This window comes from Frieseomelitta varia, unplaced genomic scaffold (assembly GCF_011392965.1).
Source record: "Frieseomelitta varia isolate USP_RPSP 00005682 unplaced genomic scaffold, Fvar_1.2 scaffold_192, whole genome shotgun sequence".
NCBI classification, from domain to species: Eukaryota; Metazoa; Arthropoda; class Insecta; order Hymenoptera; family Apidae; genus Frieseomelitta; species Frieseomelitta varia.
The window spans coordinates 322,701-349,965 of NW_025109661.1; the positions used below are offsets into that span (position 1 = coordinate 322,701).

A 27,265-nucleotide genomic window follows, 5' to 3' on the forward strand; every position below is an offset into this window, starting at 1 on the left:
TTTTTTTGTTCTCCATTTTTCTCTCACCTTTTTCGTTTGTAGTTTCACCGTGTAATAGCTACAGAGACACGATCGATCTTACAACAAATCGACATACGCGTTTAAAAATCAGAAACAACGATCTGAAAGTTTATTTTATTCGTTTTTTTTTTTTTTAATTTTTAATTTTTAATTTTTATCTCCTTTCTCCCATCGTGCTACGAAACGCTGTGCGCGGGCAAATTCGTTCGTCGTTCGATTTAGCGGTCGTACAGTCATTTCTTTAGAGTGAATTTTCTCTCTCTCTCTCTCTCTCTCTTTTTCTACATCTCTCTGTCTTCAGTTAAATTTATTTATTAATTTTTCGAGGAAATTTTACAAGAGACGAAAGAAGAAAAATTCATGTACGTAGGAAATAAAGGAGTGTAAATAAGAGAAAGTCGAAGTATTTCATCTGCCTCTTGTTTTTTTAACCTCTTAGCTGTGCCGCTTTCAAAAGTGCGCGTCCACGTTGCGCAATGGCGATTATACTCGTCGAACGCGCCGAGTATGTGTAGCTGGTAATTGTGAAATTGAATTAAATTACAAGGGAACTCAACACCAGGGTTCCTCTTTGAAACATCAATAATTCTTTATCGTTTGACTTGATTAATACAAATTTTATATTTACAAAACTCACACGTTTGTTTAATTTTCTTTGTTAAAAAATAAGAACAAATTTAACTTTAAATAGAAACAATTTTGTTATAAAAACAACATCAATAATTTTATCGTTTGACTTGATTAATATTATATTCACAAAACTCACACGTTTGTTTAATTTTCTTGTTAAAAAATAAGAACAAATTTAACTTTAAATAGAAACAATTTTGTTATAAAAACAACATCAATAATTTTATCGTTTGACTTGATTAATATTATATTCACAAAACTCACACGTTTGTTTAATTTTCTTGTTAAAAAATAAGAACAAATTTAACTTTAAATAGAAACAATTTTGTTATAAAAACAACATCAATAATTTTATCGTTTGACTTGATTAATATTATATTTACAAAACTTACACGTTTGTTTAATTTTCTTGTTAAAAATAAGGACAAATTTAACTTTAAATAGAAACAATTTTGTTATAAAAACAACATCAATAATTTTATCGTTTGACTTGACTTTGAATATAAATTTATATTTACAAAACTTACACGTTCGTTTAATTTTCTTGTTAAAAAACAAAGGGAGTCAAATACTAGAAATATAATTTACTCTCATGGAACGATATTTTCCTGACCATCGCTCCCACTTGCTCGGTAGGGAAATCGACAAACTGAGAGAGTGGGGCTCATGCACGGCGAGGAAAGGTGGGGAGATCGATGCAGTGGTGGGAGTAGCTTCAGCGATTAGGGAGGGGCTCGCGAGCCGCCAGTTAGCTTTGATCTAAAAGATGATTTTTCCAAGTATATACAGGGTGTTTCGTAACTTCGGGAGCTGATTGTACGCCCAAAAATAATGAAAAAAATCACATAAATATATGTCCTATCTGTCTTCGTTTACGAGATACAATGAATTTTCTGTTTTTAATTACTTTTACAAAAGATGCTCGAAATTACCACCTTGCACGCGTCTTGTCATCCATCTGGTTACTCTATCGTTCCTGGTGGTTTCTCGAATTTGTCGGAAGCCTTGCTCTATTCTATTTCGTAGTATGTCAGCATTTTCAATCCATGTCGCGTATACAATAGATTTTAAATGTCCCCGCAGGTGAAAATCCAATGGATTCAAATCCGGAGAACGAGCAGGCCATGCAATAGGACCACCACGACCAATCCATTTATTTGCAAAGTGTTGATTTAAAAATTGCCTAGCCACTCGGCTAAAATGCGGCGGAGCTCCATCANTGCATAAAACGCAGACAAAGTCTAATATCGACTTGGAACTTCCTCTTTTATATTTCGTGTAAACGCGTGCTCAAAAAATCAACGTACTTTGTGCCTGTTAGTTTCCCATCAACAGAAAAAGGTCCAATTAAAAATTTATCAATTATTCTTGCCCATACGTTTCAACTAAACTGGTGTTGATGTCTTGAATGCACAACAACATGTGGGTTTTCTTCATCCCAATTATGATTATTATGAAAATTGAATGTACCATCCCTGGTAAAACTAGCTTACTAGAGTTTCTTCTGTTTATAAAATTCATTATATCTCATCAAACGAAGACAGATAGGACATATATTTATACGATATTTTTTTTCATTATTTTTAGGCGTACACCGAAGTGTGAAACTATACAAGGTGATTCACGTAACTTGCACACCTCGAATAACTTTTAAATTATGCGTCCGATGAAAAAGCGTGTAATACAAACATTGTATGGTTCCAAGGGAGACGAAACAACATGGTGTATCAATTTCTCGTGGTTTTCGAAATTTCCATGGTCATCTTTGCTTCTTTTTTTCTAACAAAAAAAAATGCGACAAGTCGCGCAGGGGCAATCGCAATCGGAAGAAAAATATTCCGAAACTAGTCGAGAAACGTCTGTAGTCTACAAATGTATTTTACTCCCCACAGAGTGGCAAATTCCAATTTGCTTTTCCCGTACGACGAAAAAAAAAAAAAAAAGAAAAAAAGAAAAAAGAAATTTCGCCGCGACGAGTACGTTTTCGTCACTCACAGCTAAGAGGTTTCTAGGTGAGAGAACGGCGAGCAAATGTCATCCAACCGGAGGGGACTTTGTTTTTTCAGATAAATTAGCACGCGAAGACGTAGAGTCGACGGAACCAACGCGAATCGATAGGGAGACGCAGGAGTCGCTCGAGCGGAGCTTCACGCCGAGTTTGGCCAGGCGTTTGAGCAGAACGTTGATCGAGCAGACGAGACGATCGTTGACGAGGTCGCCGCCGAGGTCGGTTTCGCGCGAGGGCCGGGCGCTGTCGGCCGAGAGGGACGCGGACGCGTTGTCCGAGGCGGCGACCGACCGTTCCGTCTCCACCGTGTCCGATCAGACCGAGTACAAAGATCGGCGCGCCGTCAGGAGAGCCAACAGTTTGCTAGAGCCTCGTCGAGCCATCGCCGGCCTCTTCGACGACCAGGCTGCTCTCCATCTCGCTCGTCGTGGTGGATACTCGTCGCCGACGGAGAACAACACCAACAACAGCAACAACAACAACAACAACAACAAATGGTACAAGGAAAATGGTTGCGGCAAACTGCGGAAGGACAGCTTCCGCTCGTACCGCGCGGACAAGATCCAGGAGGAGACGTCGGACGATCAGGCGTGGCCCGGCGACAGCTCCGTCTCGGAGTACACTCAGTCGCAGTCAGCCTCGAACCCGTTGGACGCGACGACGTCTAGCTTGTCGACCAGGTCGGACTACGACGACACCTGGCCGACCGAGACCACCTCCTCCTCCGCGTGCAACAATCCCTCGTCGTCGAGGAACTTGGAGAGCAGGCTGCTGGCCGCGGAGAACCTGATCAAAGAGTCGAAGCTGAGGAACTCGCTGGGATTATCGGGAACAGCAGGGTGTTGCGGCGACGCTTCGAAGTTCGACCGTAATCTAAACTGCAGCTACCGGGACACGGACAAGTGCGAGAAACGATCGTCGTTGATCTCGATCGCGGAGTCGAGCGCCCCTCGCTCGCAATCGGCCGCCTCGAAGCGACGCAGCTGCATACCGAGCCTGAGGCTGCGCTCCGGCTCGTTGACCAGAGTCGTCGAGCCGATCGACGTTGATCGGCGCAAGTCGTTCGCCGACACGCAGGACCTCGCCGCGCGAACCTTCGCCACGAACACGGAGAAGTCGCTGCTGAGCAAGCTGTTCAAGGCGGCCGGTGCTAGCCGACCGCCGGAGAACAAAAATGAGCATGAGAGCAACGAGGAGGGCAGAGAGAAGAGCTCGAAGCAACGTCGGATATCGCGGTTCCTGCGGCCGGACTTTTTCGACACGCCGCGGGAGGAGAGCCGCTACGTGAAGGAGAAGGAGGCGCAGAAGGCCGCGGAGAACGAGCGTCGCAAGTCGCGGTTCATCAAGCGGAAGAGCGAGGGCAAGGCGACGGCGTCGAAGATCATCGCCGGCCAGGAGGACGCCGCCGTCGAACGAGAGACGAGGCGAGAGGACAAGGAGCTGAAGAACGAGATCAATTGCTTGAAAAGGGATCGATGCACGCGAGAGACGAAAGCGAGAACAACGACGACGGGGGCGGCGGATGAGCCGAGGAGCGATGGTTCGTCGCGAAACGGGTTTCTGCACTCGTTGGAGAAGAAGCTCGAGAGTCTTCGATCCAACGACGAACAACAACAACAACAACAACAGCAACAACAGCAGCAGAAGAAGAAGAGAGAAAAGGCAGCGAGCAACGAGCGAAAAATCTTCGTCAGGGACAAAGGGTCGCGAGAGCGTTCCGCGCCTCCTGTCGATCATCCTTCCACGGACGAGCGTGTCGCCGTCAAGAGAACCGTCAGCGTCGAGGATCTTCCCGGTCGATCCCGACGCTCGCGAGACGGCGAGAATTCTTCGAAGAGCAGAGTCTCCTCCGTTCTCGGTCTGTTCAAGACCGCGGACGCGAAACAACAGCTCGGCAACGGGCAAACACGATCGCAGGCCGCCACGTTTCTCAGCAAGCTGAAGAAAAGCCCGCCGAAACCTGTCTCCGACTGCTGTCCCGTCTCTGTCGAGGACGCGGCAGCTACCACGATTGCCGCCGTCGGTAGCAAGATACCGACCAAGTCGACGAAATCCACCGTCGAAACCTCGAGGCGAGGTGTTGTTTCACTGCCGTCGTCGAGAGAAGGGGCGAGGAGGAGCGCGTCTCGCGAGAAGGAAGCAGAGGAGGAGATCTCTGCCGCGGAAACGACAATTTCGAGCCAAGGGAGACCGACAACGACGACAGACGACGACAAGAAACCCGCGGAGAAGAAACCGACGTCCTCGGGGTGGAGCAGATCCAAGCAAACCTCGAGCCATCGATCCTCGATGGAGAACGGAGCCTCGTCGTCCGCGGAACCACCTGGCAAACTGTCAACTCTCGACGACGGGAGACCGAGAAATTCGACGACGAGGAAAAAGTGCGAAGCTGCGGAGAGCAACAGCAACGACACTGGCGGCGGCGACGCCAGCGTGAAGAAGAAACGGATGGTACGAGTGACGAAGAAGGTCGCGAAGAAATCGAGCCCGCCGGCCGCCGCGTGCGACAAGACGAACACCTCACCTGAAGGGAAGGAGAAGTCGGTCAAGTCGCGGGCGAAGAAGAAGACGACGACGACGACGACGACGACGACGACGGGCACCGAGGAGAACAAGGGTCCCGGTTCCGCGACGACGTCCGGCGAGAATGTGGAAAGGAACGGGTTGGAGAGCGAGTCTCGGGAGAGACTAGATGAAGAGAAGGGTAGTTTGGCAGCCGTGGTCGAGAGAGAGGAGCCGCAGCAACGAGCAAACAGGTGCAACTTGAAGCTCGACCTGTCCAAGATACCTCAGCACTCGTTCAGAAACGCCACGCCCAGGAAAGACTCGCCGAGGTCCGACGAATCTCCAAAGTCAGGACTCGACAGCAGCCACCAGCAGGATCCCTCTGGTAAACCTCTGGCCGAGTGTCTGCCCAAGGTGACGCATCGTGCCAGCATCGCTGGTAGCAAGATAATCATTGACAAGCCGCTGCGCGCGAAGGACGTGGCCGAGCTGAAGCGAGAGGTGACCGAGTGCGCCAAGATCATCGAGAGCCACGCGTTCGAAAATCCTCCTCCTCCTCCTCTTCCCCGAGATGGGTCGCAGTCGAACGCGAGGGAACTTCGAGAGAGACCGAGGAACGATCAACGACCAACGACCAGCGTGGTCGTCGACTGCTGCGAACGACCCAACGACCTCGTCGTACTTTCACCGACAGCCGACGAGCCCGAGAGCTTCGACTCGTGGTCGATGAGCAGCTCGACGGAGCTGAACCAAGCGCGGCCGGACTTGCACTCGCCGACGTCGCCGTCCCGCTCGCTGTTCGCGAGGAACGACAACAGCAACAACAACAATAACAACAACAACAACAACAACAGCTCGGACAACTCGGAGTCGATGATCGACCGGATACGCAGGCGAAGCTTCTACTCGCGATTCAACGACCGACGGAGGCCGTCGCTCGCGGCTCCGCCGCCAGGCGTCCTCCTGCCCAGCAGCAGCGCCACGCTGCCGAGAAAGTTCAGCCTCGCCGGCCCTCACCGAGAGCACAATCGGGAAGCACTTCGAGAGCTGCGGGATCGTGGCAGATACGCCGTAGGACTCGGCCCGAAGATCGCCGGCAGGCACGATGGTATCTCGATCGGTCGAACCGGCCATCGCTACTCGGACATCGACTGCGTCGCCGACTACGTCACCGACCTCAAGTCGCCGACCGAGCACGCGATCGCACTCTCTTCCTCCTACGACCCCCTCGCCAGGTACCTCCGCCGATCGCCGACCTTCGATCTGTCCGCCTCCAGGTCGAGATACCACAGCGCCGACTTTGCCGCGGACCCGGAACTAGCCACCGTCTACAGATCCTCCCCTCTCTCCAGCTTGTCCAACGATTCCGGTCTCGCTGCACGCGGCTCCGGCTACTCCTCTCTGCCGAGAAAGTACGGGATCGAACCGAAAACCGTCGAGTACTACGAGGAGCTGCTGTCACCGAGCACCGCGGCCGACTACTTCTCGCCCTCAGTTGCCAGGAGGTCGTCGCCACTGTCCGCCGAGTACCCCACCAGGTGCGAGAACGGTTACTACAGCGAGAACTCGGAACACCTACGCTCGCACCCTGCGAAACTTGCACGGAGAAGTTGCGCGGAGAACAGCGCGAGGAGGAGGACGACGACGACGACGAACCAGGACTTGTCCGACGGTAGCGATCTCACTTCGCCCGGCTCCTGCTGCGACGAGCCGTCCACCGAGCACACGAGGTAATCTTCTCTTTCTCTCGCGCCCTCCCTTCTCCTTACCAAAGTAACTTCGATCGACCATCATGCTTTTCTCCCTCTTTGACCACTTGCGCCTTGGCAACGCCGATTTGCGGACCATAACGAGTGACCAAATAATCGTGACGCAATAAAAAAAATATTCGTCGCTTTCGCTTCGAACTCGTCGGTGATGACGCGTCACTTGGGTTATAGAAATCATTGAGAGGTAATAAATTTATTGTTTCTTATGCCGATTTTGCTATACTTAAAATATTGCTATACTTAAATATTTTGGAACAAATAATTCTCGACCGTGCATGTCACGTCGTTCCAGCGCAAGAGGTTAAAGCCACCCACGCACAATGCCGAAACGTTTCTAGGTTTAAACGTGGTACGCGTTGCAACATCGACACCGGGCACACTGACTCTAACGCAGCTTTCACGAAATCTAGAGGTCGATGTTTCAACGTGTGTGAGAATCTGAACGTAGGTTTCGTAAAATCTAGATGTCGATGTATGTCGACACGCACGAGCGATATTTATTACACGAGCAATCGTTCGTAGGGTAATTAGTAATATTCATTGATGGAGGTTGGATTGTCAAAAATTAGGAATTTTTACGCATCCCTCGCGTATAAGATAATTTAGATCAGAGGTGGCTAACTGGCGGCCCTTGCTTCCACTATCTTGACCGCTAGCGCCATCCCCTCCACTGCCTCCATCTCCCCACTACACTGAAATTTCCTCGCTGCGCCCCCACTCTCTCTTAATTTCCCTACCAAGTGGAGAGGAAAAGGGGGCCAGTTAGGTGGCTCTGATTTAGAGAATTTACTATTATACGTATTATAAATTATTTATTTTATTATTATTTTTTATTCCCCATCCATCCTTATTTATAAAAAAATTAAACTATTATATATATATATAAATTTAATAATTTAATAATATAATAATTTAAATTTCATTTATAATTATTAATTTTTATAAAAAAATTTTATTTCAATAAAACTTATCAATTATTAAATTATAATTTAAATTTTAATTACTGATATTAATTTTTAATTTTTAATTATTAATTTTTATTTAATAAATTTAATTTATTTTAATATATAAATTTATTTTATATAAATTATATAAAATTTTATTTAATTATTTTTGAGATACAAGATATAAAATAAGGGCCAGTTAGGTGGCTCTCATAGAGAATTTACAACTGGGTTTCCCAGAAATCTCAGTTAACACGTTCTGTGCCACGTAGGGTCATTTTTTTCGCATGTCTGTCAAAATCAGCTCAATTCGAGAAAACAGACACTATAAAATTTGTTATCAAAATAACGTGTGAAAAGTTAAAATAACTTTAATTAAAGTAACTACTACTCATTAGTATTTAGCATCATGTTTAGTACTATATACAGTATTATATAATTCATATAACAAATTATTATTATTATTTAACATTATTTATTATTAATCAGTACGTAAACAATAGTACTAAAAATATCTGGAACAAAATTGATTACATTATTACACTTGATTAAATTTATTACTCTGTCTCTACAATGCATCTTAAAATCTGGAACCCTTTTCTTGATAATTATGATAGTTTTTGCACCGTTGTAAAAATTCTAAGACATACCTCAGAAGCAAAATTATTAATTTTGTGAACCGCTGGCGAATAGAAGTCACGCGGCCGACAATGCGTCAACGTCGTTAACATGTCTGAATTTCCAGGAACAACGGCGAGCTTACCACCGAGACGAAACACTCGCTTTCGACGCCCACCGAAGCAGCCGATCGTTGCGCCACCGATTACAGTTAACTTCACTGTTGCTAACGACAGGATGCGCGCGCATCTCACCAGCTAGACTTTGACTAGATCACTGTACAGAGTGGAAAGAAACGTTTGGTTAGTTTTGGCTGTTACAGCTGATGAATTCTACGCTATCGATAAGGAACCTACCTTGGTAGATTGAGTTTCTAACTAAAAAGAAATATTCTTAAAGAAATATTTAAGCTGAAAGAAATTTTTTTTTTGTTTACATTTCTATTCTAGTCATTAGGAGGATCAGACTTGTTCGAGAAACTTAAATTATACAGGGTGATTCACGTTCAGCTTGCGCACCTGAAACAACTTTTAAACTATGCGTCCAACAATAATTAAAAGTTTAGGTGTAGAATTTTTCACCTGTGATAGTCACAGGCAAACTTTTCTTTTTCCACCCTGCATAAGACGACTTTTTTTGCACGTAATTCCTTTGAACAAGTTTGATCTTCGTAGAATACAGATGTAAAAAAAAAAAAATTTCTTTTTCGAGCCTCAAACTCAAAGTCACAGTTAATTTCGCGGGAGCTGTATCACGCGTTTTCCATAAAACATCGAGTGACAGACAAGATTGACCAAACACATTTCTTTCCACCTCGTGCGTCTGTACATACATACTCATCGTTTCGTTGCGCGCACTTTTCGATTCAGCGAGCAAGGATCTGCAACGCGCGTGCAAACTACTGATCGATCCCGAGAAGTTCCTCCACGAGTCCCCCTGAATCGCAGCGAAACTATATCAGTATAACGTGTACTTTCTTACTGCAAACAGATCGTAGTTTCTTTTCTCATCATCTACGATCTCGATCGACGTGAAGCAGGATGTAATCTCGAGTAAAATCAAATTCTGGCCGTGTACCAAAGACTTTTTATCGTCTCGTTTACGATACAGAATGTCGCGTTGATCGAACGGCCTAACGATCACGTCGAAACCGACGAAACTGTCTTTTTTTTTCTTTCAGTTTCTCTCCTTTTTGTTGGCCTCTCTGCTTTGCCGTAAAACGATCGTTATGTCGCGCGTTCACAATTGTCACAATTGCCGTTTCGAATGCGCTATTGTAATTGTTGTTTTCTAGCGTTACCACTATTGTTATTACTATTACTATCACACTACTATCGCGACAATTGTCATTGCTGTCGTTACTATTATCGTCGTCGTTATCGTTACTGTCGTCATCGTCATCGTCACTTTCATATTTATGGCTACGTTGTATAAAAAGTGTGCCTTGGAAATATCGAATTGCGACCGAAATCGAGAAATCCGACGTGCGTCTCTCTCAGCTTGGTGCGTGTTCGTATAATTCAGTCTTGTAATTTATCGCGTTGTTCGTTTTCTTTCTCTCCTCTCTTTGTCTCTCCCGTCTCACAGTTTCTCGAAATGCGCGTTACCGGCGATCGATTTTGTAAAAGTTTTGCATTACGATTGAATCGTCGCACTGATTGGACATGATTGTTATTAACGCGGGATGCATACACGTAAGTACGTACACTGGCCCACAAATAATGTATATAAAACTATGTATTTGCAATGGAAATGGGCACAGGAACTGCAGGATAACGGATATATTTAAATTTCTATATGTACACGGCGGAAAGAAAAATTTTGTCCATGAACAGATCATAGATGAATTCTACACCTTCGACCTTGACCTTGAATTTCAAGGTTAAAATTCTTTTCTTGCATTATATTCTACTCTCCCACGAAGGGATCATAGGTCACAATCTACAATAGTTCTCTTTGAAAATGTTTCTCAATTATTTAACACTGCGGAGGCGCGCGTGCTAACAGCGACTTTATGGTTCTGGACGACTGGATGTCTACGTTGAAATTCAACTTTGTGGCAGGTTTAAATTAGCAAACACAATCCATATACGTACCCCGTGTAGAAATTCAAAAACATCTAGTCCCGGAATGATTTCCGTTGCAAGTGCATCATGTTTTAAATACTTTCAAATGCTGGGCCTTCGCAGTGTATTTAACTGTTGGACTAGATACTCTGGCTCAGGGGTGGCCAAACTCTTGTACCTCCCACGTGCCAATTGTTTTCTCAAGTGAGCTTCGATGCGCCACTAAATTATCTTAACAACGAAAACGTGTTTATAAATAGTAAAAACGTGTTTGCAAATAGAGAAAACACAAAATAACCTACTCTAATAAATAATAATCTTACTTTAATACTTACTCTAAATAACTTGCTTTATGCGCCACGGTTGACCACCCCTGCTCTAGTTGTTAACCTCTTGCGCCGAAATGACGTGTCACGCACGTCGAGAATTTTTTGTCTCAAAATTGCAATATTTCCTCAGTTTTAAGTATATTTAAGTATAACTCGGGCAAAGCAAGTAATAAATTTATCACTTCTCATTAATTTCTATCTACAGTGATATCACATCGACGAGATCGAAAAGAAAGCGACGAATTATTATATACGGTGTGGTCACTCGTTATGGTCCGCAATAGGCTGCCAGCGCAAGTGGTTAACCTCTTGCGCTGTAATGACGCGCCACGTCGAGAATATTTGGCCCAAAATTGCAATATTTTCTCAGTTTTAAGTATAGTGAAATTCAATGATATACCGATTCAAAAAGAAGACGAACTATTATATACGGTTTTTGGTCACTCGTTACGGTCCGTCAACCAGTTACTGGCGCAAGAGGTTAAAACTGGCGAGAAATCGTCGACACTGTACAGGCACAAAGTAACGAAACGAGCGAAAACCGGTATTTTCAACTATCGATTGCGTATCGAGCAGACGTTACCACCTTTCCTCTGTAATACGCATCATATATTCTCGGAAGTTTCGTTCTCCCCTCGAAAACGTCTCGAGCACTCGCTGTGAATCTCTGACTGATTAACCACCGTCTTCCGCTTGTTATGTATGCGTTTTCTATTCGTATTTTAAAATAAACCATGCTACTCGAAACGAGCGTCGTTTGCCCGCTCACTGTCAAACACCGCACTGTGCGTCACGTTGTTCGTTTGTTCGTCTCTCGTCTCGTCGCATTTCTACTCAATCTTCCGTGAAAAAAAAAGTTGCGAAAAAATTCCCAGTATCGAGCGGCCATGAATCCCGTGAAACTGCGATTTTACACCGAAAGATACGAAAAGGAGAAGAGGCACTTTCGGCTTCGGGAGGAGTTCGTCGCGACCGCGCGCACAAAACCTCTGACCGGCAAATTCTACGCGAAGCACGACGCGATCCCGCCGTCCGAAATTCTACAGGAATACGTCGACTTGATCTCGAAACGGTTGATCCTCACGCCGAAGGACGTTTACGCGTTCAAGCCCCCGACGGTGAATATGTTGTACGCGATATTATACATACGTACATACATACATACATATGTAAATACTATTCGACGATATAACCATTTCCAATATAATTTCCAAATATTCCAAACCACCGCGGAATTACACACGTGCGCACACCCATCCCTCCATTTACGTGGAATGAAAATAGAGCCGGTGTAATTTTCATTTTCATATCCAAAGAAATTTCCTCTTTGTGTAATTTCTTCGTGCAACTGAACGTTTGTTAAACATTTCCGGCTTGAAATTGACAATATAAATCTGAACACAGTGCAGTAAAAACGTCGATTGCTTACTTACTGCGTATTGAATAATGTACCGTTGTCAAGGCCAACTGTTTAAAACTAATTCCAACGTCTATTAATTTCAGTAGTTTCATAATTGGTAGTCCCAATTCACTTTGGTTAATAGTCTCAAATTAAGTATCTCTTCATTGGCTTTTTCACTATTACAATTTACTGCGTAAGAAAAAGGATGGCGATATATTTTCTGGCCACCTAAAATTGAAACCACGTATAAAAAGTGCTACCGCGCAAATAGAGGGATGCATACGTATGAAACGAGCATTTTTCACGCGATTCCAATTTCCCCATAAGTGTATATGCGTGTATACACACACGTGTACAGGTACGGTTGGTTTTCGGAACCCCTGATACCGCGAACGAACGATCCGAGGTTACAATTCCACCGGAAACAGACGGATTTCATCTCTAACGAGCTTCGAATACGGCATGTTCAGAGAGGCCTGCCGGTCGAAAAGTTTGTAGGAATGCCTTTCAAGGTTTAGAACGAGGCCGTACAGCCGCGATCGTCGACAAAATTCAACGTCGATGTTGTGCCAATTCCGTTTCCTGGCAACGAGCGAGCAACGCACCGACCGAGCTCTCACGCACACCAATCTCGCACCGTACCACAGACCGCGTCGTACGTCCCGCTTCCCGAGGATAAAAACACCCAGCACCGAACATTCTAATCGGTGATCGCGGCGTTCTCCCTTTACAAATTCCCCCAAGTCCGTCGTCCGACAAAATGATCTCGAGATAACAAGGACAAGGGTATTTTAATAATCACACTAGCGACCAACCATCATGGCGGGAAAGGGCTTCTGTGTAAAGATCCGACTGGAGTTACACGCCGTAAGTAATACACCATGAACGAGGAGAATCGAACGATTAGTTTTCGTTCTCGAGTCAAGTTGCTAACCTCTGCTTGCAGATCACGTGCCCCGGTGTATGGCTGTGCCCTAACGGGAAAGTAGCGCTGCGCATAACCAGCTTCGGCTCCACTCTCGAATCTCACCGAGTATCGCCGATTTTTCCACTATTATTTCACAACGAGTTTAACTTTAAGAAAACGTTCACACGGCTGGCTGCTTTGACAGAGTTGCAACGAAATCTGGAACGACAGTCCCTCTACGCGGAACTGATACAGTGGCTCAGCCCGTGCAACCAGCCCGTTCTTTTGGCTACCTTTCAGACCAACTTGACCGATCTCCTCTATCCGGTGACTCAGTGCAGGCGATTGCTGCCCGGTGTCGACGTCGATCTGCTCATGGATCCCAGCAAATATTTCCCCGTCGGTATCTTTCCTTCCTTGACTGCGTACAGTCGGTGATTCCCAACCGTGGAGCAATTTAATATTTCGAGGGGAAGGGGCAATTCGAGAATGAGTCATTAACAGTGAATTATTTGCATTTCTTTTAACAAAAATTTAACTTTTCCGCGTTGTGCAATGCACCATCTGTCGTTGCGGCAGAAATCTCGTACTAGGGAAATGAACAACTCACAGGTGGCATTCCCGTTGCTGTTCTCAACCTCGTCTTTATTTCCTGTTTGTCATATCGCCTTTACTTTTACTTTTTTTTAACAATTTCTTAGTGATTTCTTTTGTTCTTTTATTTTTTTTCTTTCGGATGTCACGTTCTTTGAAAGCTTGTTTTAGATCTTGAAGTTAATGGCTTTTTAGGCTTCGTCCACGTCAAAAATTCAACTTTTGAATAATAAGAAAGTGTTACACGAGGACAGGGAAAGTTGGGAACCACTGGCGCGCAATAACATTAATATTCCAATGCTAAGTACCGAAATTGTTATAATTTTGCAAAAACAAATCGTGCAACCTTGTTTTAAAGCTTCGAAGTCTCTACTTTCAAGGTTCATCGTCGTAAATTCAGTCGCGAAAAAAATTTTTCAATGTTCTTACACACACGCTTACACATTTATTGTATTTTCGAGAAGAGAAGTATCTTCACTCATACACTCGTTGCGTGAAGTAAAAACGGTTTGGAATAAAATGAACGATGCTTTCTGAAAATAGAGACTGTAAAACGAGTCCAGGTTTATTGTTGTACGATTTCTTTCTTTTTTTTTTACAAAATTATAACAGTTTGAATATTTAGTGTCCGAATATTAATGAGAGTCACTGTATATATATGATAGACACCACTTACCCAAACTAAATCCTTCCAACAGGGTATTATAGCACCAAAGATTGAAATTTCCACGAACACGGTGATAGAAGAGGTGTTAACGATTTACGATGCGAATCTCGACAGACCGTACGTGGTCAATCCAAAGACGATCGACTCCAAGGTAAAGACACTCTACATTAGCGATTCCCGTTGCTCGACCTCTATCTTGGCAAATCGCGATTTTCAGCAGAAGTGCTACGCTCACAGAAAACGTCCCGTCAAAGGTATCATCAGGCAACGAAAAGTCTGTCACAATCGTGCCAAGGCAAAACCTCAGATTTCCAGCTCGTAAGCACAACAACCGTTTCTCATTTATCTGTTCTAAACCGGCTGCCTTTGCCTTTCAACTTCCAAAGCTAACACGGAGTGTAATTCAATATACTGTCGCAGCACGCGGTGTTGCAACGACGTAGAATACTCGTATCAAGATGGACTCGCCCGGACCAGTCAACCGATGAAACACGATATCTGCATTGACGACACAGAGCTTGATCCGCCGTCAAGATATCGCCGAGTACCCTCCGTTTGTGGCAATCTGCACATCTTTGACAGCTGCCCCGTCTGCTTCAAGTACAAGTGTTACTTTTCCAGCAAATGCGACAAGTTACTCGAGAACTCGGCGAACAGCCGCGCTCGTCTGCAGAAAGACGACTCGGCACCGCGACAACCTACCTCTACGTAAGTTTATCGCGCGCTTCGCGCGATACGTCTTGTCTTTTCAAACAATTTCGCGCAGCTTTTTCGAAATTTCGTTTTCTTCTTGTCCTTGTTCTTGTTCTTGCAGAGGAATCCGGTCATCCGTCCTAGTTCCCGAAAGAGTCGCAAATAAAACGCACAGCTCGTATCGTCCGTTGACCTAATTTTCCTTGGTGAAGTGAAATTGAATGAAAAAGAAAAGGAAAAAGAAACAAAGAAACAACGTTTTATTACCGATGCGTCGGAGGAGTTTTTGTAAAAAGTCTGCAACAATTTCTACAAATGTGTATGTATTTACACATACCGATAGTCTTAGGCTGAAAAGACGTCGTTCTTTGGACAGGGAAAGACCAGACCAAATTTGTGATATCGTGTGGTTTAACATTTAACGTATACTTGTCGACCCAGCAGATACATCGGTGTACCCTGAACCTTGCCACCACGAAGACTTACCGATTTGCTGAGCAGTGCCGGGCTCCTTAGGTATATACCGCGACCTTGAGGCGTCCACGCTTTCAACAAGGCACTTTCGTTCTCGAAAGGGGTGATCGCGATCCAACCTGTCGAATTGATCAACAACAGTTACTTGCACCGATGAAATGCATCGTAAAATTCACCTATTTTTATCAGTTAAATTTACCTATACTCGACAGTACGACATCAGCGACAGATTCCTCTCTGTCCACGCCGACCACTTTCATCTCTTTCGATTCCAACAACTTTGGCCACGCTTTTAATCGTTCCGGATCGTTGATAGGCACGACGAAAGCTTTCGTAGTCAACAAACGATCGTACACCTCGTCCGCGTCGATGGTCCGACACATTGTTATAGGTAGATGTTTGCTCGCGAACAACGTACATCTGTTTCATTGTAAGAAAGAGGAAAAGCTGAAGAGTTTCAAAAATGACAGCCGACTAACAACTGTACGGTCGTAGCGACTATTCTTTCACGTAGAAACCAATGTACAAATTATGTGTACCGTATGAAGTGCTCCCCTTCGAGGTAATCCAGCCTTCCCATGCCAGCCACAAACACGGTTTGCTTCGGTTTGAACATGAAAGTTCTCGGCGAGATAATTTCTTGCGGCAGCGTGAGCAACAGTTCGTCGGTCGTCAGCAAATTTAGTATCTGATCGGTCTGAATTGTGCCTGGAGTGTCGTAACACCAACGACTTTGCTTGTACTCTGGTCTAGTCTCGTCGAGAACGCTGTTTCCAGACATGGACTTGTGCGATATCTCGGAAAAAGGATCTCTCATTGGATTGCTCGACGAATGCATAGTAAATGTTTTACCAATATGCTCTACACAGACAAACCAATAAACAATCTTTCAAACGAACAGAATTAACCGGAAATGAGATTGCCCAATCACCTTTCAATGTCGCATATTTGATGTTCCTGGTTTCTTTAAACTTTAAATTATTGTACTCCAACTCTGTCATCTTGTAAGACGTTTCCCCGATGAGTCTTATTGTTCTTAAACGACGTTTCTTGCCAGTCGGATTTAAAATTGGAAACTTGAGCAAGTTTAACGTGGTCCCTGGCCAAGCAGACACTGTAGCGCGTTGCACCAAGTCGATTGCTTGTACCTTGCAATAGTCGGAATTTATCAAGGTGTTGAACAACGAAGATTTTCCAACGTTTGTACAACCAACTAAATAAACGTCTCCTGAAACATGTCGAGCGTTACATGTGTTTTATAAGTTTAATAATATCTAACGAGTTATGAGTTTAACAATATCTAATGAAAATGATGCAACACACGTGTACGCACCTTTGTGTTGCCACTTGTTCTGCAACTTATTTATCAGCTGCTCTATGCCGTATCCGGTTTTCGCGGACGCGAGTTGCACGTGCGTAATGTTTTCTTTCTTCACGCCGGTGATGTCGATCACCGCGTCCTTCAGCCGTTGCTTCACGTTCTCGAGAAACGACGGGCAGTCCCTGGGCAGCAAGTCGACCTTGTTGCCAACTAGAAAAATCGGCGTGAAAGGGTGCATGATGGTCTTCAGATCGGGCCAAATGCAACAAGGGAAGTCGGTCACATCGACTATCAGGATGATGGCGCATTTTTTGCTCTTGATCACCTTCAACAGCCTGGGGTAATCCTCGATCGACACCTTCACCTCCAACGCCGCGTTGTAGAACTTCAAGAAGTGACATCTCTGGCATGTCATCAATTTCAGCTCGTCGGTATTTTTGGACGAGAACAATTCCGACGGCAAGTATCCGGGAATCGCTGGGTCTCTACAGTGAAGCAAAGCGCCGCAACCGCCGCACGGCACGGAGCTCACTTTCGAATTGGGATCTGGCGTGCCGTACCTTGCGTACCAGTTCATCAAGGAGTCGTCGAACTGCTCGTAATCGGTCATCCAGTTATCCGGTACTTTCCACAACTCACCATGCGGCGTACTCAAACTATCCACGCTCTTTTCCATTGTCTTGACGAAATCCTCGAAATTCAGCTCGGTCAACCCGCTCGCCTTTATCTTCGAATACCTATCGTGCAAACTTTCGTGCTCCTCGTCCAACGCGTTCTCGCTCGGTTCCTCGGCATCGTTGGACGTTACCGAGTTGATCATCTCGTACGAATCTACCATGGCGTACGGCATGTGCACAGGCTTCTCTTTCGTAGTTGTCCATTCCTCGCTGTGAGAATCTACCTTCTCTTTACTCGCCGTTGAATTGTTCGACAACAGAACACTGAATACGGGTTTGTGAGCGATCTCCTCGTACCTCTCCCTCTCCTCCTCCATGCGCAGCAATTTCTCCAACGTTTTCCTCTTTTTGTAACCCACTTGCACGTTCTCCGCATCCAAGTAATCGCAATACAACAGTTTGTCGCGGACAGCTAGGACACTCGCGTCCAGTTTTCGTCGCAATGTTGGTTCGACGTTTTTATACAAAATCGCATGCCAACGTCGAAATTCCCGTAGTCCTGAATTACGGCGCACGCCGTACCCGGACAGTCCAAACAGCTGAAATCTCATGTTCGATTTCTAGAACGATCCGTCCAAAAATACGACGCCCGACTATCGACAACGTATAATAATGTTGTGATGTTCATAATATTTCTCTTGTTCACTTTTTGTAACGCGAAATCGGCATCTTGCGACAGAAAATTTATCAAAATTATTGCACAATATCAATTACGATTATGGTCGTAATTGTCAAAGATTTTCATTCCGAAGAAACGAATATTTAGTTGTAGTCGCATAACCTCTAGACATGCCTTCCGTAACATAACTTATAAAGGTGAACAGACCAAAGCGTACACACGTGAACGAAGCTACGAATCGGACAAGTCGATACTGCAAACACAAACTATAAATTATAAGTGATGGAACATGTTAACGAAATATGGGAATAAATCTTTGAAATCATATCGTAACACCGTGTTTAATACGTTCAATACGAGATGGCAAAAAAAATACATACATATTGACTATTTTCTTTCTCTTTAACCTGATAATATAAATACAATAAATTTACAGAAATAATGAAAAAAGTCATAATGTAAACTTTTATCAAACTCATAAGCTATCCTGTATGCAATCCTGGAGTAATCCTGTATGCTGGCCGGATAAGAAAAACATCCTTTAAAGAACTTAAAAACAGGATATATGTCCTAGAAAATCTCGAAAGACTAAATGAAACAATAGTAAAACTGAAAAACTAAAATTTTCCAAATTGGTTAGGTGACGCCATCTGTCAATAAATGTTGGTGGTAAAGTTATCAATGTTTACCGCAAGATGATGTTATTGTGTCCAAAAGTGATTATAATGATAATATTACAATACTACAAATAAATAAGAACTTCGTAACTTTGGTAACTTTTAATAAATTATAATAAATGATATTTAAATAACAATAAAGTTATTTTTATAGCACAAATAGATAACTGTTTTCTCCGAATGTTAATTAAGGAATGAATAACTAATTATAAAATAGGGTCTATATATACATTTCTATAAATAATAACATTTTCATAGTAATAATAAAAATAAAATAATTTATAAATGTTCTTGTGTTAAGAGTGTTATATACATTTGGCGTTGTCGGTTTACAGGAAACGTACTTTTCGGCAGAACGACTGCTTTGTTGTAGATGGCGCTGATTTCAATTTTGACGAGGTAACGGTCGCTACAAAACTTAAACTAATTGCAGAAAACAGTAATTTTGGCTATTAATTCGTAGACCTTTATAACAGCGATCACGTAATTAGATTCTCGGCTTATATTATTCCGTGTTTGACTCGGAATACGAATAAAATATTAATTTCTTTGTTAATGCCGACTTCTACCGACAGATAGCGTTACCAAGTCCAAAGCAGCTCAATTTACGCTAATTATACGAAATAAACTAATTACGTAAGAAATCAGAATGACCGTAACACAAAGGCAGTTTCGGTTTTACAATTCGGTGGTAAGCGAATTATAATTTAATTTCTGAACAAAAATATGTAGCTTGATTTGCCCTCACTCGAGTTTTCAGTTTCACGGTGAATAAATTAGTTCCACAGCGCTGCTGTTGGTGTTTCAACGTCCATGAAAATAACAGGTTCTCATTCGTAAAGAGAACCAATCAAGAGAATTACCTTGTAAACTCTTTTAATCGCGTTTTCGAAATTTGTTCCCATATTTCATTCGGCCAATAAAATTGAATGAATTAGTCACTTGCAATTTATCTTTGAAATTTCGGAATGGTTTGAAAATATAATGGTCAAAGATACATGCAAGAATTTTGTGCACATAGGATATAAATCTTCATTTAATCGATCAATATAACGATCATCCCATAATTGATGCAACGAAGCCACAACCTAATTTATGGATACTTTGAATGCAATTCACGATGCAATATAACAATTTTATAATCTTGCCTACAATCGCAAACTATTCTAAATTTTTATATAATATATAGTAGAAAGCTGATAATGCATCATAACTTGTATGATTTATTTACTATTTTACAACATTTATTTTATGGCTTCTTAGCTTCTCTCATCTGAATTATCTGTCTATGAATTCTCAAAAGTTATTGTAGTACAGTTATTATACAAGCTTTCTATAAAAATTCAATCCGATTTTCTGAAATTATTAATTTGCCATTATTTAACTGGTGATATTCTAAAAATAACGCGATCATCTATCGACAAACTCATCCAGGATGCAACTAATTTAATCGTGACCGTGACTAATTCTGGGATTTCTCATTCCGAAATGAGAAATCTCTACTTCTCATTAAAATATCAAGATCAATTGTCCGGGATTTGTTGGAAAAATCATCAAATTACAAATTAATTGCCCACTTTTGTGCAGTGTTACATATATAGGTTCGCACAGAGTCATCGTTCCAATCTATCACACTACAAATATAAAGGAATATACCTATTGTTGTTTATTGCTGTACACAAAATGCCATGCTCTGCTTTGTACATATAATTATTGCACAGATATTGCACATTTAATTCTTGTAACGTCACAAGACATACCGACATGTTAATTTTAATTCAAACACGTTCACCACTACATATTACATGGAACAAATAACGCTGACTGGAAAGTAGCAAGGAGGGCAAGTGATCTTCAAAAACGTGGAACGCGAAAAAGCGTTGCCCATCATATCTATTCTGACCTTAGTCAATGGTTATATAAATAACATATGAGTATTTATGTACGTTCTATTGCGGCGATTTACATACTAGTAATAAAAGTCAACAAAAAATGTAAATTGCCATCTTCTGACAATCAATCATGTCATATTGCGCGTGTATATATAGGTGCGTTTGTTGTTGACTGAACATTAAAATAGTTCAACACGAAAAACGCATATGAACAGTTATCGACAAAGCGTACGTGATTGGCGACATGCACGTACGAGGTCGTCGAGTTTAACCATGTTTAACTCGTGTCAGTCGCATAGAGGTCGTACAACTTCACTCGAAGAACGTTAATTTATTTATGATACGACAACAATTTGCGATACAAGGCAATTTCTATCTTTCTTTCTCTCTCTCTCTCTCTCTCTCTCTCTCTCTCTCTCTCTCTCTCTCTCTTTCTCTTTCGCATAATGTCGTTCTGCTTTTAATAGACGAGTGAAATGAGTACGAATAGACGAGTAGCTAGGTAAAACGTGAAATTTATCGAAAGTTATCCACTGATCCACTGGTAGAAAAAAAGGCGTGTCTTCTATCGTAAACGGTGTATGTACATATTATATATGCACGTAGTGTATACAGCTAATACGTGGGTAGGTCAGTAGGTTGATAAGTAAATAGGTATATAGATAGATTGGTAAATAAATAGATGTAAACAGGCAAATAAATAGGTAAATATAGATAGATAAGCTATATACTCGTATATATAGTAGGCAAACAAAAGCCTAAAACAGGAGACATAATTAATATAACTTGTATTTATATTGTCAGCAGATTGAAGGAACGCAGAGAAAAAGGAAGTGTTGATTAAGAATGAATTAAGCTAGGTTGTATAAAAAATGAAATAAAAAATATTTTAACAGAGTATAAATGTTTCAACGGAATTTGGTACAAAATTCAATATAGGATTAATAATAGTTGTTAGAAAATTCAAAAAATGAACGAAAGGCAAGGCTATGTGCATCTCCTTTTCTGAAGAAATAACGTTTATTGACTGTAAGAGGCTACGCTGAGGAAGAAAGTCCTCGCGGCTAGGAGTTGACTCAACTGGCATTCCTGTAAAAAATACCGGACAAATAATGTGAGCTTTAAAATATATCTCTTACAATTCCGCTGTTTTACTTCAAAAGAACTTTCCATTTGTGTAAAATCATTTCTTCCTTTTTATAATTTTCAAACAGCTCCAGTCTTGAAACGTTGCTTAACTTAGCAACTCGTTATCACGGATTGAACGTACTTCTACAGAATCATTTTAATTTCCAAACTGTATACTTTTTCGCAGCAAGTAAAACTGTTGTTCCATCGTTCTTGAATATTTCAAAACGTAAGGCAAAGTAAACGAAATTTAATTCAAAATTAACAAAATTAGTTTTCTCTTATATTTCGATGTTTTGTTAAAAAAGATAGGTGGGAAGAAACTTTGGCCCACCCTGTATTGTCAACAAAAATATTCGGTATGATGGTCATCGAAAAAGGAAAACAAAATCGTAGTTGGTAAAAAAAAAAAAAACTAAATCCCTAGGTAGATTGGTTTCGAACGTATTCATTTCGAAGGAAGGTATGACGCGTAAAAACGTAGGAGAAAGGAAGGAGAGTACATGCAACTGCAAGCGCCAATGCAACGCGTCGCGTCGTGTCACGTCGTCAAGAATCCGTGATCGAATGAGTCCTTGTAAATGCCGTGCATTTAATTTTAGTTTAATACGTACTCTTGTCCTCTGCACAAATCTATTCGCACTTTCCAGTTTGTGTGTTCGGCATTGCAATAGCAGATAATTAGCATTCACCTCCGATCAAAGACACGAGATCGTTGAAATACCGGTAGCTGTGCAGCTTCGTTTCTCGATACGTACATACAAACATGCACGCATACGTATGTTAATTCCGCGTTATTAATGTCACGCCAACTTATAAATATGCACGTAGTTTCCTTTTCGTTTCGTTCTCAAGTCCTTCCTCGATATTTACATTAAACATCCATTTTATCTCAGTTGATTTAACGTCGGCATTCGTATCCCAAAATCCGTTTCTACTTGTGTTATTCTCGACTAACCTAACCTTACCATCTTACCGTCTCGTAACATAATTCAGTTTCTAACTAGATTTATTCTGTATACGCGCAAACACTAAGATTATGCAAACGACATTAGTTCGACCGTAAACGAATTAGGAATTTCTGTGATCCTCTAATTCGTTAAACGCTTCTATAAATTCTTTGGAATAAGTTTCAACGTCACATACGGGATTCGATAACGAGCGAAGAATCAAAACGAATCGGTCAAAGGTGGAATGTATTTACACTTTATGTATGTATGTAGAGAGGCGAAACATTTGTTCAGAGGATGGCTTTAGCCTTTCCACTTTTCCACTTTTCCACTTTTTCGTTCGAGATCGACGAAAAGACCGTTTTTGGATATTTTACCGTCGGCTGTGTCGCGCAAGTACGAACGATTAATTACCCAGGTCGGCTACATAGTTATGTAGGTGCACGTACGTATATAGCTAAGCTGCTTACACGATTAGAGGTTGTAGTTCTGAAACCTTTCGAATGCGATCTCGTTGCGTCAGTCGACTTTTTGATTCATTCGCAGGATATGTGTGTGTGTGTATAAGAATATACGTAGATGTGTGAACGAGCTACTAACGCTACGTTTATGCTTCACGGCGAATCTAATTGTTTTCCATTTCACAAGAATATTTCGTTAATCGTAAAGCCTGATTTTCATCATCTGGACATTTCACATATTCGAAGTGTCAAGCCCGGCTTTGATCGCACGTCCACTGTTACTCCATCTCGCAAACAATACAAATACCATCTTATATAGTGCGTGCACAGGATCACGTGCACCAATTGTTAGGGCGCGTATTTTGAATTTTCGTCACCGTGTTTCCTCGTATCGAGTTAACGTCGATCTATTTAAAATTTTCTGTCAAGATCGTGATATTCGTGTCTTTGTACACGTCTCGTGCACACGCTCACGCACGGCAGAGGCAAGTATAAAGTCCTCTACGTGTTTATTCACATCGGTGCCAGAAAATACGAGTTTGGCGACATTGCGTACGTAACGTAGCACCTATATACTTAATTCTTAGTAAACAACAAGGAATTGGGCTTAACACAAACATCGTTGACTGATTTCCGCGTTTTCCACTCGCCACAATTATGATGATCTTTCATTCGTTTTGTTCATTATATTTATTATATATTTATAATATTTATTTATTTATTATATATTTAATTTCAGTTTCAAATTCAAACTTTGATAATTTAGTATTCTCTTAGTCAGAATAAATAAATATATATATATATATATATATATATATATATATATATATATATATATAAGCCAGATAGAAAGTTATATAAACTTGTCTACCAGAGGACAAACAACTTTTTGATCTTTCATCGTTTTGTTCATTACATTTATTATATATTTATTTATTATTTATAATATTATTATTATAATATTTATTTATATTATTATTTATAATATTTATTTATTTATTATATATTTAATTTCAGTTCCAAATTCAAACTTTGATAATTTAGTATCCTCTTAGTCAGAATAAAAATATATATATATATATATGCCAGATAGAAAGTTATATAAACTTGTTTACCAGAGGACAAACAACTTTTTGATCTTTCATCGTTTTGTTCATTATATTTATTATATATTTATAATATTTATTTATTTATTATATATTTAATTTCAGTTCCAAATTCAAACTTTGATAATTTAGTATCCTCTTAGTCAGAATAAAAAAAAATATATATATATATGCCAGATAGAAAGTTACATAAACTTGTCTACCAGTGGACAAACAACTTTTTATGGTAATATTGCTATTAATTGTTAATTAATTATTTGGCTACTACATCGAACGTGAAACCGCATCCTTTTTTTCTTTGTGTGTGTGTTTACACAAATTCGAATCGAATCTGCTCGATCGCGAGAATAAATTTTCGAGAATAAAACGCATCCAAATCTCTTTTACGTCGTCTGGCACAAGTCCCACGCTCAACGTATCGTTATAAATATCGTTTATGCTAACTGGTGTTCTCGTTGCGACTCGTTAGACTGACCGAGAGGTACGTAACATGCATAGTGCAATATATGTATAAATTCAGGATCGTTGAATCTTTCTACTTCGTTACGAGCGAACGTTGTACGAGGACTCGTTCGATCGTTTTACAGTTCAAAATTGGAGGTTTGTCAAAAAGGCTTGGTGCGAAGGCGAGTCGTCTCGAGGTCTAGAGAGAAGTATCAGACGAGAGACGTGTAATACTGTATTTCAGTTTATTTGTTCAGAACAATATTCGAAATATTATCTACTGTTTATAAATTTGTCGACGTCGTGCGAAATTATGTAACATTATCGTAAAAATATTAAACGCGCGGGATAATATTATTCCATACTCGACCTCTCGGAATCTTGTTTCGTTAATTAAAAAACATTTTTAATAAATGTACCTACACCACGCCAAACGATCGTTCCAAATCCTATGCACGTTCGTCGAAAATATTTAATAATTAACGAAAACTAGTCGCGAGAAACAGAAGGTTCTAAAAAAAAAAAAAGAGAAAGAGTCGACTGTCATTCGAATTTCTATTTTTCTATTTATATTCACTTGTTTAGCCAATTTGCTATCGTTATCATGAGGAATCACGATATGTCGCGAGATGCTGAGAAGGAACACCATTCGCTTAATCTTATCGCGCGGCGGTTTTCAGAGAAAATATTTACTATTTTCTATACTGCGCGATCCGGCATACGTGGGCCGATAACGAGGCATCGTTAATCGCGTGTATGCGAGACTCCTTTCAGACGCAGATACACACTTGTATCACCGATGTCAGATAGATGCGAGCGTACGAAATACACGTTTGGAAATAAAACGTAAACAAAGTTAGTCCTGCCTCTTTTGGTTCTGCGCCGAATGCCTCGTTTCCCAGAAATCAGGTCCAAAAATCGTCGAAATTGGAGAGGACTTGGCTTTTCTATAATTACGAACATAGTATATGTATGTATGCAGTACGCGCGATATAATTCAATCGTCACAATGAAGACAAACTTTCAGGGGAATGGACGTGAGAGAGAGAGAGAGAGAGGAGGGGAGAGGGGAGAAGACTCCAAATATAACATTTTCAAGTCTTTATTAGTTTCTGAGATATTAATAAAGAACATTGAGCTATATATTATGTATACAGACGTTACTGATACGTACAGCCGCTCTATTAGTCAGCGTCGTATACAATCGTTTCTTTCCTGTGGTAGTCCTCGTCGTCAACTGTCGAGTATCCGACGATGACGACGTAATAGCGATACTGTTCTCAACTATCTATAGGGTGTCCCACTTAAAAACCGATATCGACGACATCCCACCGACAACGACATTTCGCAGGTAATTGATGGCCGGATTAAAACAAATAACTCGACCCAATCCCAATGGAATAATCATTACGACGGTTGAGTCACGGTATATTGCATCCTCGATGTCGGAATATCCTATAGACACTGAGGAAACAGCGAAGACAGTTGCATCAGTAACGTCTATACAGGCATAATTCAATGTATGGTACTCTTTCTTTTTTTTTATTAATATCTCGGAAACTAACGAAAATCCGATGCTAAAATATTACATCCGGCATCATCCCCTTCTTCTCTTCACCGTCTCGAAATTTCATTTCGTTTTAACGATATCATACCATGTTACAGTCTTAATTACTGTCTGTAATATCAACTAAAATTAACCTCCTGCGCTGGAGTGACGTGCCACGCACGTTGAGAATATTTGGCAGAAGATTGCAATATTTTCTCAGTTTTAAGTACATTTAGGTATAACCCAGGCAAAACAGATAATAAATTCATTAATTATTGTCAGTAATTTCTATCCAGTGATATCATACCGACGAGTTATTGTATACGGTTAAAAGAAAGCGACGAGTTATTGTGTACGGTTTGGTCACTCGTTATGGTCCGCAATCAGTTGCCAGCGCAAGTGGTTAACCTCTTTTAACCAAAAATCGCAATGTTTTCTCTCAGTTTTAAGTACATTTAAATATAATCCAGGCGAAACAAATAATAAATTTATTACTTCTTAGTAGAAATAATTTACTTCTTAGTAAAAAATAATTTCTATCCGGTGATATACCAATGAATTCAAAAAGAAGACGATTATTTACTGTATACGGTTTGGTCACTCGTTATGGTCCGTCAACCAGTTACCAGCGCAAGAGGTTAAACCCTTTTAATACCTGCCGCTTGAAAAAAGGTATCGCTTCTTTTCTAAAAGTACGACTGTGTACATACCTGTGTACGTATTACGCATAATACACCATTTTGCGAACACGAGTGAGTCTTCCATTTAAATAAAAAAAAAAAAAACACAAGTAAGTCTTCCATTTAAATAAAAA

At 41.4% G+C, this 27,265-nt stretch overlaps 4 protein-coding genes and 2 long non-coding RNA genes across 13 annotated transcripts in view; 3 read left to right on the plus strand and 3 right to left on the minus strand.

Moving 5' to 3' along the window:
* Positions 1 to 8,804, minus strand: part of LOC122526788 — a 15,019-nt gene extending 6,215 nt beyond the window's left edge. For both annotated transcript variants that reach the window (XR_006306216.1, XR_006306217.1), the window contains exon 1: positions 8,793 to 8,804. This is a non-coding gene — a long non-coding RNA (uncharacterized LOC122526788). The remainder of the gene's footprint in view (positions 1 to 8,792) is intronic.
* The window catches only part of LOC122539197, a 29,195-nt gene extending 19,249 nt beyond the window's left edge, over positions 1 to 9,946 (plus strand). For 3 of the 5 annotated variants that reach the window (XM_043673908.1, XM_043673907.1, XM_043673912.1), the window contains 2 exons: positions 2,718 to 6,894; positions 8,623 to 9,946. In XM_043673908.1, coding sequence (XP_043529843.1) covers positions 2,718 to 6,894; positions 8,623 to 8,710 — 4,265 coding nt within the window. In that variant the 3' untranslated portion in view covers positions 8,711 to 9,946. The remainder of the gene's footprint in view (positions 1 to 2,717; positions 6,895 to 8,622) is intronic. The other 2 variants (XM_043673911.1, XM_043673910.1) reach the window with 2 other exon arrangements.
* Positions 9,672 to 12,648, minus strand: LOC122526786. The gene is made up of 3 exons (XR_006306213.1): positions 12,576 to 12,648; positions 11,379 to 12,520; positions 9,672 to 10,951 (listed from the first exon to the last, which is right to left on the minus strand). It is a non-coding gene; the product is annotated as an uncharacterized LOC122526786 (long non-coding RNA).
* Positions 11,778 to 12,836, plus strand: LOC122526785. The gene is made up of 2 exons (XM_043650317.1): positions 11,778 to 12,019; positions 12,651 to 12,836. Exons 1-2 carry the CDS (start codon positions 11,778 to 11,780, stop codon positions 12,808 to 12,810), a joined length of 402 nt encoding a protein of 133 aa, XP_043506252.1. The 3' UTR covers positions 12,811 to 12,836.
* Positions 12,837 to 13,024: 188 nt separating this feature from the next.
* On the plus strand, positions 13,025 to 16,525 carry LOC122539205 (spermatogenesis-associated protein 6). Of its 2 annotated transcripts, none has more exons than XM_043673931.1 (6): positions 13,025 to 13,159; positions 13,239 to 13,598; positions 14,492 to 14,611; positions 14,678 to 14,778; positions 14,881 to 15,168; positions 15,275 to 16,525. In XM_043673931.1, exons 1-6 carry the CDS (start codon positions 13,112 to 13,114, stop codon positions 15,348 to 15,350), a joined length of 993 nt encoding a protein of 330 aa, XP_043529866.1. In that variant the 5' UTR covers positions 13,025 to 13,111; the 3' UTR covers positions 15,351 to 16,525. The 2 variants fall into 2 exon arrangements, with proteins under 2 accessions (XP_043529866.1, XP_043529867.1); XM_043673932.1 differs by having other exon boundaries at positions 14,681 to 14,778.
* On the minus strand, positions 15,449 to 18,500 carry LOC122539200 (nitric oxide-associated protein 1). 2 transcript variants are annotated; one of them, XM_043673919.1, is made up of 5 exons: positions 16,961 to 18,495; positions 16,559 to 16,855; positions 16,167 to 16,488; positions 15,827 to 16,047; positions 15,449 to 15,746 (listed from the first exon to the last, which is right to left on the minus strand). In XM_043673919.1, exons 1-5 carry the CDS (start codon positions 18,174 to 18,176, stop codon positions 15,565 to 15,567), a joined length of 2,238 nt encoding a protein of 745 aa, XP_043529854.1. In that variant the 5' UTR covers positions 18,177 to 18,495; the 3' UTR covers positions 15,449 to 15,564. The 2 variants fall into 2 exon arrangements, with proteins under 2 accessions (XP_043529854.1, XP_043529855.1); XM_043673920.1 differs by lacking the exon at positions 15,449 to 15,746 and having other exon boundaries at positions 16,031 to 16,095; positions 16,127 to 16,488; positions 16,961 to 18,500.
* Positions 18,501 to 27,265: the final 8,765 nt, after the last annotated feature.